Source organism: Macrotis lagotis, chromosome X, assembly GCF_037893015.1.
Source record: "Macrotis lagotis isolate mMagLag1 chromosome X, bilby.v1.9.chrom.fasta, whole genome shotgun sequence".
In the NCBI taxonomy this organism is placed as follows: Eukaryota; Metazoa; Chordata; class Mammalia; order Peramelemorphia; family Peramelidae; genus Macrotis; species Macrotis lagotis.
Window position 1 is genome coordinate 50,502,944 of NC_133666.1, and position 11,861 is coordinate 50,514,804.

General features: G+C 52.6%; 1 protein-coding gene across 1 annotated transcript; it reads left to right on the forward strand.

The window, feature by feature from the left end:
• The first annotated feature begins 267 nt into the window (after positions 1-267).
• TBX22 (T-box transcription factor 22) lies at positions 268-10,141 on the forward strand. The gene is made up of 9 exons (XM_074204238.1): positions 268-378; positions 667-1,030; positions 1,578-1,734; positions 2,364-2,465; positions 3,659-3,833; positions 4,468-4,632; positions 4,756-4,820; positions 5,070-5,155; positions 8,347-10,141. The coding sequence occupies exons 2-9, from the start codon at positions 817-819 to the stop codon at positions 8,958-8,960; spliced, it is 1,578 nt and encodes a 525-aa protein (XP_074060339.1). The 5' UTR covers positions 268-378; positions 667-816; the 3' UTR covers positions 8,961-10,141.
• The last annotated feature ends 1,720 nt before the right edge of the window (positions 10,142-11,861 follow it).

Consider the following 11,861-nt stretch of genomic DNA (forward strand, 5'->3'; position numbering starts at 1 on the left):
CCTCGTGGGCAATTATGTCACATTTCTTTGAGTTTTACAATTTAATGTAAAACAGTAACCTTTTATTTATCCTAGACGAGGCCGAGGCCGGCTCCCTCTCCCCTCCCCTCCTCCTTCCTCCTCCTCCTCCTCCTCCTCCTTCTCCTCCTCCTCCTCCTCCTCCTCCTCCTCCTCCTCCTCCTCCTCCTCCTCCTCCTCCTCCTCCTCCTCCTCCTCCTCCTCCTCCTCCTCCTCCTCCTCCTCCCCTTCCCTCCCCCGCACGCTCTGAAATGTCACTCAGTGTGCTCTTTTTGCTTCCACCACTTTCCAAAACAAACAGCGGAGGCTGCAGGCTGCAGGCTGCGGGCCGGCCGGGCCTGCCTCAGTGTCTGCAGCAGGGTGAGCGATCTCTGGGCTGGCTGCTCTCCCTGGACGGCCTTCTGTGGCGCCCCACGTCGCAGCTCCCCAGCCGGCCCTGGGGGGGGGGGCAGGGCTGCTCCCTCCCAGGTCTCCCCATGCCAATCTTGTGGAACCATTAGGAAACCAAATGAACAGGAGAAAGGGGGGTGGAATTTGACGAGTGATGGTCCCCACATGTCGGATGGGAAGAGTTGATTTGGGGGAGAAGTCTCAGTCTAGAATGAGGAGCCTCAGGTCTTAATCGAGCTGCTTCCTTTCCTCCTTTAGCACATCTAGGGCAAAGACAATTCCATTTTCGGCTTTTTGGATTTCCCCTGCACTTCCTCCCGCCCCCCCCCCCCCCCAGCTGCTCTCCCCTCCCCCAAGCATCAAGTTGAAGCGTCCCCGGCCGGGTGGATTCCAGCGGCTTCCCCAGCCATGGCTCTGAGCTCCCGAGCGCACGCCTTCTCCGTGGAAGCCCTGATGGGGAGATCGACCAAGAGAAAACTTCGAGCCCTCCGGGAGGAGCGACCCCCCCGCCAGGATCTGGTGGAGAAAGGCCAGGCCCACCACCACCGCCACCACCAGGAGGGCGACGGGGAAGCCGAGGGCGAGCGAGACCTCGAGAGAGAGAGGACAATCGAGGAACCGGGTCAGTGGCAGCACCCTTCTCCCCCGCCCCCACCCAGCACCCCCGAAGCCAGAGGCGGCCATCCTGGGGTGGGGGGGTGGCCGAGGGTCTTGGTCGGGGCTCCCAGGGCTTGGGGCAGCCCGTCTCTAGGGCAGGGCCCCCCGATTCCTTGGGGGATGGGGAGCGCAAAGGCGAGAGGGGAGGCCCTGCTCTACGACTTGGCGCGCTGCGGCCCGATGCCCCTTCGTCCCCAGAAGCGGGGCGGGCTTTGGGGGACAAAAGCAGGTTCTTTTCCAGGGAGCCCCGTGGGAGTAGGGTGGGGGGGTCTCCCTCCCTCCCTGAAATACCCCCCGGAATACTTCAGGCGGAGGCGACTCCGGTCAAGTTTTCAGTTCCCTGAGCCTCAGTTTATTTCTCGGTCAAACGGAAGGGTCGGAACAAAGGACCGTTAAGGTGCTTTCTGGCGGTACCAGTCTGTGAAATGGGCCACCGGCCCCGCTGTCCTGGGGAGACAGCCAGGAGGGGAGGAGCCGGAGCTCGAACCCCTGCCATTTCTGTCTCCGGCCAGACAAGAGACCCAAAGCGGAGACTTCGGCGACGGCTTTCTCCGGGGCCCCCGAAGGTGCGGAAGCCCCCGAGCACGTCCAGGCAGAGCTGCAAGGCTCCGAGCTGTGGCAGAGATTCCACGAGATTGGGACCGAGATGATCATCACCAAAGCCGGCAGGTAGGCAGGGCCCCGGCGCACGGCGCCCGTCCTGGCCGGGGGCTAGGGGGCCAGCCCAGGCCGGGCAGGGAGATCGGGAGGCAGCCGCCCACCTCCGGCTCCTCTCGAGCCCCGGGGGGGGGGACTCCCCAGCTCAGCCGAGGAGGGGCCTCTCCAGGGAGCCCGCTTTCCTGGGCCCCAGAAAATGGCTCCACGGGGTAGGGGGCAATTATCCTCCCGAGGGTCGTGGAGACAGGGGGAAGCCCACAGAGGAGAGGCGTGTGCACCCCAGAAAAGTCCTCTCACTGACGCCTAGCTCGGGGTTCTCCCGGCACCCTCCCCCCCGCCTTGCTTTAGCTAAATCAGAAAAAAACGGGCAGAGGTGAGCGTGGGGCCAGCCGCAGTCTGCCTCCATTACAGCCCTCCCCCCCAGTTCCAAGGAACCTTTGGGCGCTTTTCCTTTGGAAACATAGTTAGACCAGTCCCAGGGGCCCCCTCCCCGGCCTTTTCAGAAGGTGCCCAGCCAGACCGCAGGCTCCCCCCACCCCCACCCCGGTATTTCTTATTTCTTGGCCCTTGGGCAGGCGAGGCCGGTGGCCTCTGGCCCCCTCCCCTGGCCAATGTCTTTGGGCTTCGCGTCCGTTCTGCAGGCGAATGTTCCCTTCTGTTCGCATCAAAGTCAAGGGGCTGGACCCCGGGAAACACTACTACATTGCTCTCGACGTGGTGCCCGTGGACTCCAAAAGATACAGGTAAAGGCCGGCCGGAGGCCTGCTGGAGGCTGCTGGAGGCTGGGCTTTGATGGCGTCCCCGCCCGGGCAGGCTGCTGGCTCCGACGCGCGCGCTCCCCCTCCGGCCCGGCCGGGCTTGCTTGGATCCCCAAAGCTTTGGGCTTTGGGGGAGGGCAGAGGAGGAGTCCCGGCTGCTTTCTCAGGCACCAGATGGAGGCCCAGCGTCCTGTTCTGGGGCTGCCAGGGCATCGGAGTTCTTGGGAGCAGGAGAGAGGAGGCTGAGAAGGGAAGAGGGGCGCCACGACGATAGGGTGCTGCCTTCTCCTTTCGTCCTTGGGGAATCTTGGGGCTTCTCCAACCAAGGCAAGGCTTCTGGGCACCGTCGATGCTGCCCAGAACAACGGGCTTGGCACCGTCAGGCTTAGCGGCGGGGTGCCCCATGCTGTGGGTCGGCCCGGCTGGAGAGGAGGCTCCCTGGCCCTTGTCTTCGTCGCCCAAGTTCCCCCAGGGACAGGGAGGGGGGAGGGGGGAAGAGGCAGCCCGCAAACAGAAACAGCTGTTGCTGTTGCTTGGGCGTCTTGTTGAGTGTTTGCGGAGCCGGCCGCACATCTGGACCGGGAGGCCCGGGCCTCCAGGGTCTCTAAAGAGGCCAAGCCGAGAGAACCCTGGAGCCGGGGAGGAGAGCCACCTTCCGTCTCATCCTCCCCGTCCCTTGTCCTAGGTCGGGAGGGATACTGGCTGGCCTCGGGGAGGCCCGCCGGGCGCCCAGGTCGGGAGGGGTAGAGACTGACTGGCCTCCAGGCGCCCAGGTAGGGAGGGATAGACACCCACTGACCTCGGGGAGGCCCGCCGGGCGCCCAGGTCGGGAGGGGTAGAGACTGGCTGGCCTCGGGGAGGCCCGCCGGGCGCCCAGGTCGGGAGGGGTAGATACTGGCCTCGGGGAGGTCTGCCAGGCGCCCAGGTCGGGAGGGGTAGAGACTGGATGGCCTCCAGGCGCCCAGGTCGGGAGGGCTAGAGACTGGCCTCGGGGAGGCCCGCCAGGCGCCCAGGTCGGGAGGGGGACTCGCTGGCCTCACGGAAGCCCAAAGGCGGACCCAGGCACAGCTCTGCACTTGCTGCTTGCTGCCGGCCAGCGCTCTCTCAGCGGTGGGGGGGGGGGGGGGGGGGGGCGAGGACCCTTCTTCGCTTCCGACGGCTCCCTCGCCGGGTTGCAGGTACGTCTACCATAGCTCCCAGTGGATGGTGGCCGGGAACACGGACCACTCGTGCATCACGCCCAGGCTCTATATCCACCCGGATTCCCCCTGCTCGGGGGAGACGTGGATGCGGCAGATCGTCAGCTTCGACCGCGTCAAGCTCACCAACAATGAGATGGACGACAAAGGGCATGTAGGTGTGCGCTCCCGGGGGCGGCCCAAGGACGGAGCCCCCTCCTCCCAAGCCCCGAGGCTGCCTGCCCCTCTCCGCGACCCCTAGCGTGGGGGGAGAAAGGGGCCGAGGACTGAGAGAGGAGAGGGCCACGCAGGGCCAGGCCCCGAGGCCGGACGGCCAGAGGGAGGGGAGCCTGGCCCTGCTGCTGGGCCCCCGGCGGGAGGACCCGGACCCCGTCCTTTCCCGCTGTGCAGCACGTCTGCCCGAAGCAGGAATGGGGCGCAGGGGGGCAAAGGCAGAGAGGAGATGCCGGGGCCCCCCGAGAGCTGCCGGCGGGCCGGCCTCCTGCTCCCGAGCAGCCTCCGCTTCTCCGCCTCCATCTAACTGGGGGGGGGGGGGGAGAGGCCCGGGCCGAGCAGGAGAGTTGCACAAGAAGCCCGCCCCCCCCCCCCCAGCAAGAAAAGTGCGGGGCAGGGGGAGAGCGGAGAGGCAGGCTGCTCCGGGGGGCGGCTCGGGGAGCACCGGCCCGGGCAGCGGAGGAAGGGAGCAAAGGGCCAGCGCTCAGGGAGAAGCTGAAGAGGGCCAGGGAGGGAGGGAGCCCCGATCTCCTGGCGGCCCCGGGCGCCGGCCGACCCCGACCGTCTCCCCCCAGATCATCCTGCAGTCCATGCACAAGTACAAACCGCGCGTCCACGTCATCGTGCAGGACAGCCGCTTCGAGCTGGCCCCCCTCCAGTCGCTGCCGGCCGAGGGGGTGCAGACGTTCTCCTTCCCAGAAACGGAGTTCACCACGGTGACAGCCTACCAGAACCAGCAGGTAGGGCGGCGGCGGCGCCGCGGCAGCAGCGGGCCGTGGGGGCCCGGGGCGCGCGAGGGAAGGAGAGCGGGCGGCCCGCGGCGCCGGCCTCTGCCCCACCGCCGCTCCTTCTCTGCTCCCCAGATCACCAAGCTGAAGATCGACCGAAACCCTTTTGCGAAAGGCTTCCGGGATCCGGGCAGAAACAGGTAAGCCGGGACCTCGCCGGCCGCGGCCGCGGGCTGGAGCGGGCACGCGCCAGGGACACCGGCTTCATGAGCGGACCTCCGGCCGGGAGCTGGAGACGCCTTCACCCGGGGTCGGGGGGACCAGCACCACATCGGAGCGGCCCTGTCGCAGACGGAGAGGCGTACTCCAAGTTGGCGGCCCCATCTCTGCGAACTCCCTTGGCTCGGATCACCGCCAAGGGCCCCCAACGTTTGCTTTGGCTTTTCCAGGGGCGTGTTGGATGGACTTCTAGAGACCTATCCATGGAGACCACCTCTCAACCTGGAGTTCAAGACTTTTGGTGCCGAAACCCAAAGTAGGTACATTTCCACCCCGCAGGTGAATATTGATGTTCCTGACAAATTAGACCACCCGGACCAAAACCCCAAACCCAACAACAAAGCCCAGAACCCCAACCCATTTCTGGGGAGAATTGGGCCAGCCGTCCCAAGCCTGGATAAGCCTGATGCATTTCAGGAAATGCTAACCGTTAGATCTTTGAAAAATAATCGTTTTTGGTCATTCATCAGCATAGCAAACCCTGGGTATGGAAACTCGCTGATGCAGATCAGCAACTCACTTATACTTTAGAGCGGCAAGAGTTAGATGGGGAACTGAGATTAAGTGACTTGTCCAGGGTCATTCAGCTACCAAGGGGCAGAGGCTGAAGTGGAAGCGAACTCCCAAGTCTTTCTTCCTTCAGCTATGCCTCCTTGCCTCCTGGGTCAAGTCTCTGGGTAGGTTTTTGGTGGCTTGCTTTGTTTTGGGGGTGAGTGGGAGTTTGGTGGAAAAGAAATGAGGTGTTTTTTTTTAAATCCCAAAGACAGACAAAATTAAGAGCGAAACAATTCTTTGTGGAATGAATGAACTCTGCCTTTGAGAAAACTGTGAAAGGAGGAAAAGAAACTGAATCCCCGGATCTTGGCCCTGGCTTTGACCGTTCCCTGCTCTCCTTTTCTTAAGTCATGTTTGCCAGTGAATCAAATATGTAAAGAAGGAAATGGGGTTGGGCCAACCGTAACTTGTAGGAATATTGGGGGACCGATGTGCAGAAGGGGTCAGAGCACTTATCGTAAGATTGGCCAGTCTCCTAGGTCATAGTTTCCGTTTGTTGAGGCAGGGGGCAGGGAAGGACTTAAAAGAAAAAAAAATAAAGATAGCCATGCATAACTTTGTTTCCGATGGAAACCCTCCCGACACCTGGGTTTTAGTGGAATCCCTCGATTTTCACTGGCAGTCATTTTCCTAGCGACTTGGGAGAATTTTAGCTGCAAATGAGAGCTCAGCTTTGAGCATTTGGGGGAGAGAGGAGTTCAGAGGCCTCAGTATTGTCTTCAGGATCTTCAGAAAATGTGGGCTTTTCGGATGCCCATTTTGGAGGCTTTTAGGAAAAAGGATTAGCACAGTGCTCCACACATAGTAGTTGCTTAAAAATCCTTGTTGCCTCCATGAAAGGGCCCCAAATCTGATTCATTATTTGGGCAGAGGAGCTTAACTCCCTGGGCTTAGAAAAAAAAAAAAAAACGTGAAATGTGCAGGATGTTTCCGATCCAGGCAAATGGTGAATTACGATCCGGGTAAAATATCAGAATGGAAAATATGTGTCATCTATTTCAAGATCAAGAAATAAGAGAATTTAGCAGTGTCTTTGACCTTTGGAGCTCCCAGGGAATACCCGGCTAAAACGATTTTTGTTTTTTGCTTTTCTAGAGGGGAAGGAAAAAAGAAAAACTATGTTCCCAATGACTATTTATTTCAACCTAAAGCTCAAGGCAAAGTTCATCAGTCAGCAAATAGTGGTGGAAGCCGTGCTCATTTACTGACTAGATACACTTCCGATATTTTACAAAGTTGCCTAATCCGGTGATAAATAAGTTTTTCCAGTTTCTGACATGGGCTATGACTAGTCATATTAATCACAGCTGACTTGCTATTTCTGGCGGAAGCTAGATCTTCTCTGGGAATCTCTAATGCTGTTCCTAGGATCTACGGAGAGATTTCAGGGACTCCAGGAACTCAGAAGGGGGAAAAATTTGTGCTTATTTTTTCAATGCAACTGATTTCTTTTGCCACCCTATTATTTGCCTATATACATTTAAAGAACACACAGATTTATTATCACTGTTATTAAAATGATTACATGGCAGAATCCATAAGCCTCATCAACAAGCCAAAGGGATCCATGACCCCAGAAGGTTCAAAACTTCTGTTCCGATGTGGTGCCTGAGCAGCAACTAACCAAAGATCACTCTCCCTGTCCTCTTTCTTAGTGGACTAGTACCTTTAAAGAGTATATCACATAAGGAGACAAAAACAACCAGCCAACAAAATAAAAACCAAGCTCTCCAAAATATTACAAGTAAAAAGAAAACACCAAAACCTTTCATTCATTGAGGGGCTTATAGGTTGAATACAGTTTTCCTTATCATTTAATCTCACTATTAGGCTCAAGATTGTGACAAAGAGAAACAATCTATTTCTTTCAGTTTTTTCCTTAGTATAATATATATATGTACATATATATATATATATATATATATATATATATTATATATATATATATATATATAGTGGAGGTCACCTTGTGGCTCGGGTTCAGTCTGTATGACATACAAGCTGGATTGGGGGTGTGGGAGAAACCTGCATGATTTCAATCAATAATCAGTTATGATTGAATCCAAAATTCTTTGTTGTTTGAGTATTCTGAAATGTTTTTTTTTAACAGCCATATGTGTGGACTTGCCCAAAGCTTCCTAAATCTAATAAGCCCCCTAACTGGGAGGAGATCACAGTGCAGCATAACCGAACAGAAAAGCCTCATTGCTCCTCAAAGTTTTGTAATGGGCAACATGTCTCTACCTTTTGATTCAAGTCACTTTTAGGGGCAGAAAGACTAGTCATGGGAAATATGGTGCCATCATGTTCTAAACAAATATGAACTGAATATGTTTGGTTTCAGAAAATAAAATACTAATCAGATAGAATGGAATGGTGACCTTTCCAAAGTTTGAGGCGAATAGCTTTTATCCAGTAGATAGGATGTTTATGAGATGCCAAGACCACCTGTCATTTTGGGTCAGGACCTCTCAAAACAAATCAACAATCCATCAAAAAAGTTATTCATCTGCATTTAAAAAAAGCAACTCTTTCCCCCGCAACACACACAATGATAAGAGTCATAACAGATTTCTGCTATGAACCCTAGCATCAGCAGAAGTTAGAGGATTAGAGAGATACATCTGGAAGGGAATCTAGAGGTCACCTAGACTTACTCTCTCATTACTGCTAAAGGAACTCAGGCCCAGAAGAGGAAGGTGTCTTAGCCAAGGTTACAAATTGCAAGAGGCAGAGCCTGATTTAAATCTAGGTTCTCCTGTTCCAAATCCCCACACTCCTTCCAGTGTGCCAGCTTCCTGCCAGAATGGGAAGACAAACATAAAGAGTGTTCATAAAAGCCAACTGAGGATTCCCAATGATGAGTATTTTCACTACCTTTGTCATCCTCAGGTGGAAGCAGCAGTGGCTCCTCCCCAGTGACCTCCAATGGCGGACCTCCCTCTCCTCTGAACTCCTTCCTTTCTCCACCTTGCTCACCACCTGCATTTCACCTATCAACCAGCACCCTCGGAATGCCCTGTTCAGAAACCTACTTACACAACTTCAGCTTGCCTCTTTGCTACAAGATTTGTCCAAGCAATCTTTTGAGAACACCACCTCTTGTGTTTCCAACTCCTGAAAAGCCTGGAAGCACCAATCCTCATTCTATGTCTCCATTCATGATGGAGGTGCCCATGTTATCTTCTCTGGCAATCCCCAGTTTAAAAAATCACAAAGCTGAAGACTTAAGTGGGCAGTGTCTGCCAATGTCCCATCCTGCCAATCCAATGTTGTATGGGTTACACGCACCCACAAATGTGTTCCCACCAAGTCCTCTTGCCCGAGAAGCCTTTGGTTGTTCTTTACATCCTTCCTATGGTTTTTATGGCTATAACTTCCCCATGCCATCCAGACTGATGAATACAGCCAGCCATTTCCAAGTGAGCCATGGCATCCCAGCCTCCTACCCAGATGGCAGATGCAACCACTCTCACTGGCATCCAACAATTAATCACTGCCTCTAATTTGACTTTGCAAGTTCAAAGGACACATCCTTTTTTGGGAGGGCACCACCAGCAGAAGCTGGTGAAGAGGAGTTTGACATCGTCAGTGCTACATTATTAGAAGCCATTGCCCTGGCCTGAAGATCCTTACTTCAAAAGGAGCCGATGAGTATCTTATGCTTTCCAGTAAGCACTCCAGAGAAAGAAGAATTGAAGAAATAGCACAGCATTTTCAAAGCTGACTTTAGGGAAGAGAAAACTCCTTTCTGCCCCCTATAAACTGGATACCTGTATGCCATCAATTCCCAGTTATGCTAGAATGGGACCTTCTGCCCTATGGTTGCGGCAGATTCTGACTCCTTCCCCAAATGGATTTCCTTTGCACTGTGTGCAGTATAGAGCAAAGACCTTTCCCAGGATGACCTCTGTGACCATTCTAGAAGGAGATTCTAGTGTCCTTGCAAAGCGTTCATTTGCACTCCTGCTGAAGCCCTGCTAGCAACTTCAAAGGAAAGCGACAAACAAGGACAAGAGGCTTTAGACTATTCATGAAACTCTGGAGCTGCTCCCTTTAATAACCTTGATGATAAAATCTGAACATTTAATGCTGAAGGAAAGCAAGATAAATGAAAAGCAAAACCTTCTGAAATAGATCTGATCTTCGGTTTCCTTTTATTTGTTTGGGAATGATTCCGACATGAAGCCTGTTTACTTGTGCCCTTAACTCACTTGCTATCTTAGACAGACTCTTGCCAAAAAGAAAAAAACAAAAAGAAGTGACTGAAGTTCTCCATGCAGATGAATAAGAGAGTTTGACTGAAGGGAGGGGTGGAGACATTTGAGTCCAAATATGAAAATGGCATGAAATTGGTTGAATCATACTTTCATGTGTAATTCATGGTGAAATAGACTAGATAAAAGTAATAGCGTAAAGAGTGTAAATAATACAGATTTGTCTTAAGTTTATGAATTGTGCGTTTCCCCTTCGTCTGATCTTATAATGCCTTTTATATACATGTTGAAAGAAGTATGTGGATAATCCGTCAAAGGGATGTGAAGACGAATCCAACTTTAATTTCTCGTGGCACTAGGTCTAGCCATTTTACTAAGGAGAAGCCCCATGATTGTGAAAGGACCTGTTATGACTTTGAACAAGTCCTTTTCCCACCTGCCTTCCCCCTCCCCCATTTTCTCAGCAAATATGACTTAGACACTTTTTTGTTGTTCAGTTGCTTCAGTCATTTCTGAGTCTTCCTTTCTTGGCAGAGATACTGGAGTGGTTTGCCATTTCCTTCTCCAGCTCATTTTACAGATAAGGAAACTAAGGCAAATGAGTGAAGTGACTTGCCCAGGGTTATAACAATGTCTTCTATTTGATACTGAGCAATTACATCTTCCAAAGTAGACATCTGATACAGAAGTACATTCCAAAAGAAAAAAAAAAAGAAAAACTTTGGCAACTTTTATTTTTGGGTGGGGATGAGAAGGAAGACGTCAGTCTCTAGTCTTTGAGAAGAATTCATATCTGAGGCCTAGACAAATGCAGTAAAGTGTTGTTCTGTTGTTTTTCAGTCATATCTGCCTCTTGGTGACCACAAGTGGGGTTTTCTTGACAGAGGTACTAGAGTGGGTTGCCATTTACTTCTCCAGTTCATTTTACAAATGAGGAAACTGGGGCAAACAGATTTAAGTGACCTGCTCAGGGTGGAACAGTTAGTAAGTGTCTGAGACCAGATTTGAACTCAGGAAGATTTATACTTCAGGCCCAAGGCTCTATCCACAAGCTGCTCCCTAGGCTAAAGTAGAAGCTGTAATATAGCCCAGGACAAGAAGCCATTCAGATGACTTTTAAGAATCCAAGTATATTAACAAATATACTTCATTTCTGTGTACCCCAGAGGAGGGAGGGTAGGGGCTAATTGTTAACTGAGGAAAATCTTGTGAATCCTTGCTGCAGATAAAGCCATGAGAGTACAATGACCCCAATCCCAAAGGATCATTTGTGAGACTGTCAGGCTTCACTGAGAGAAGGTATTTATGTAAGTGAAGGATGAACTAAACAATTCTGAAACAGCTCTGGCTTCCTGGGGGGGGGGGGAGGGCCTTTGCAGTTAAGAATGGCTCAGCTCACTAAGTTGTTATCCTGAGAAAATGATGATGAGAAAAGGGCAACGTTGTCCAGGTTAAGGGAGGTTCATTAACTTATTTATTTCTGGCATTCTATGGTTTCAATTATTATATCATAGGGCCATAGGATTGAGAATTGGCATGGGCTCAGAACTCATCTAGTTTCACTTCGATCACAGTACAGATAGGGAAAATGAGGCCCCAGGAGAGGAAGTAACCCAGCTAAAGGGTTCAGAGGATTGTAGGAAAAGGACCTTGAGAGAGTGGTCAGCCAGCTTCCTGCCTCTGAGCAGGCAGAAACTTAGTAGATACTCTAGTTCAGAAGTGCCTTGTATGTAGCAGGTGCCTAATAAAGGCTTACTGAGGGGCGGATAGGTGGTGTAGTGGATAAAGCACCGGCCTTGGAGTCAGGAGTGCCTGGGTTCAAATCCTGTCTCAGACACTTAATCATTAGGAATCCTCTCTTTCTGGTTTCTCTCTGGGCCTGTCTTGGAAATTTGGCATCCTGTTGACTTTAGCATTACAAACTAATCATCAAATGTCTCACCCCACCTGGCAAAATCAGGTTAGTCCAACCTTCGATACTTAAACTCAGGTAATGTCCCAATGAAGGCCAACTAGGCCATTCCCTTTCTGTGGTGGGAAAAATTTAAATAATGAAAACAACCATTCCCTCTCTCAAAGGAAGTATAGTCCACCCTCTTCCATTCTTGTATTTAAACTATCTGCTTTATTCAGTCGAATACATCATCAACAATCTCCTTCTGAAACTGATCTGGTTAGGGACTTGATCAA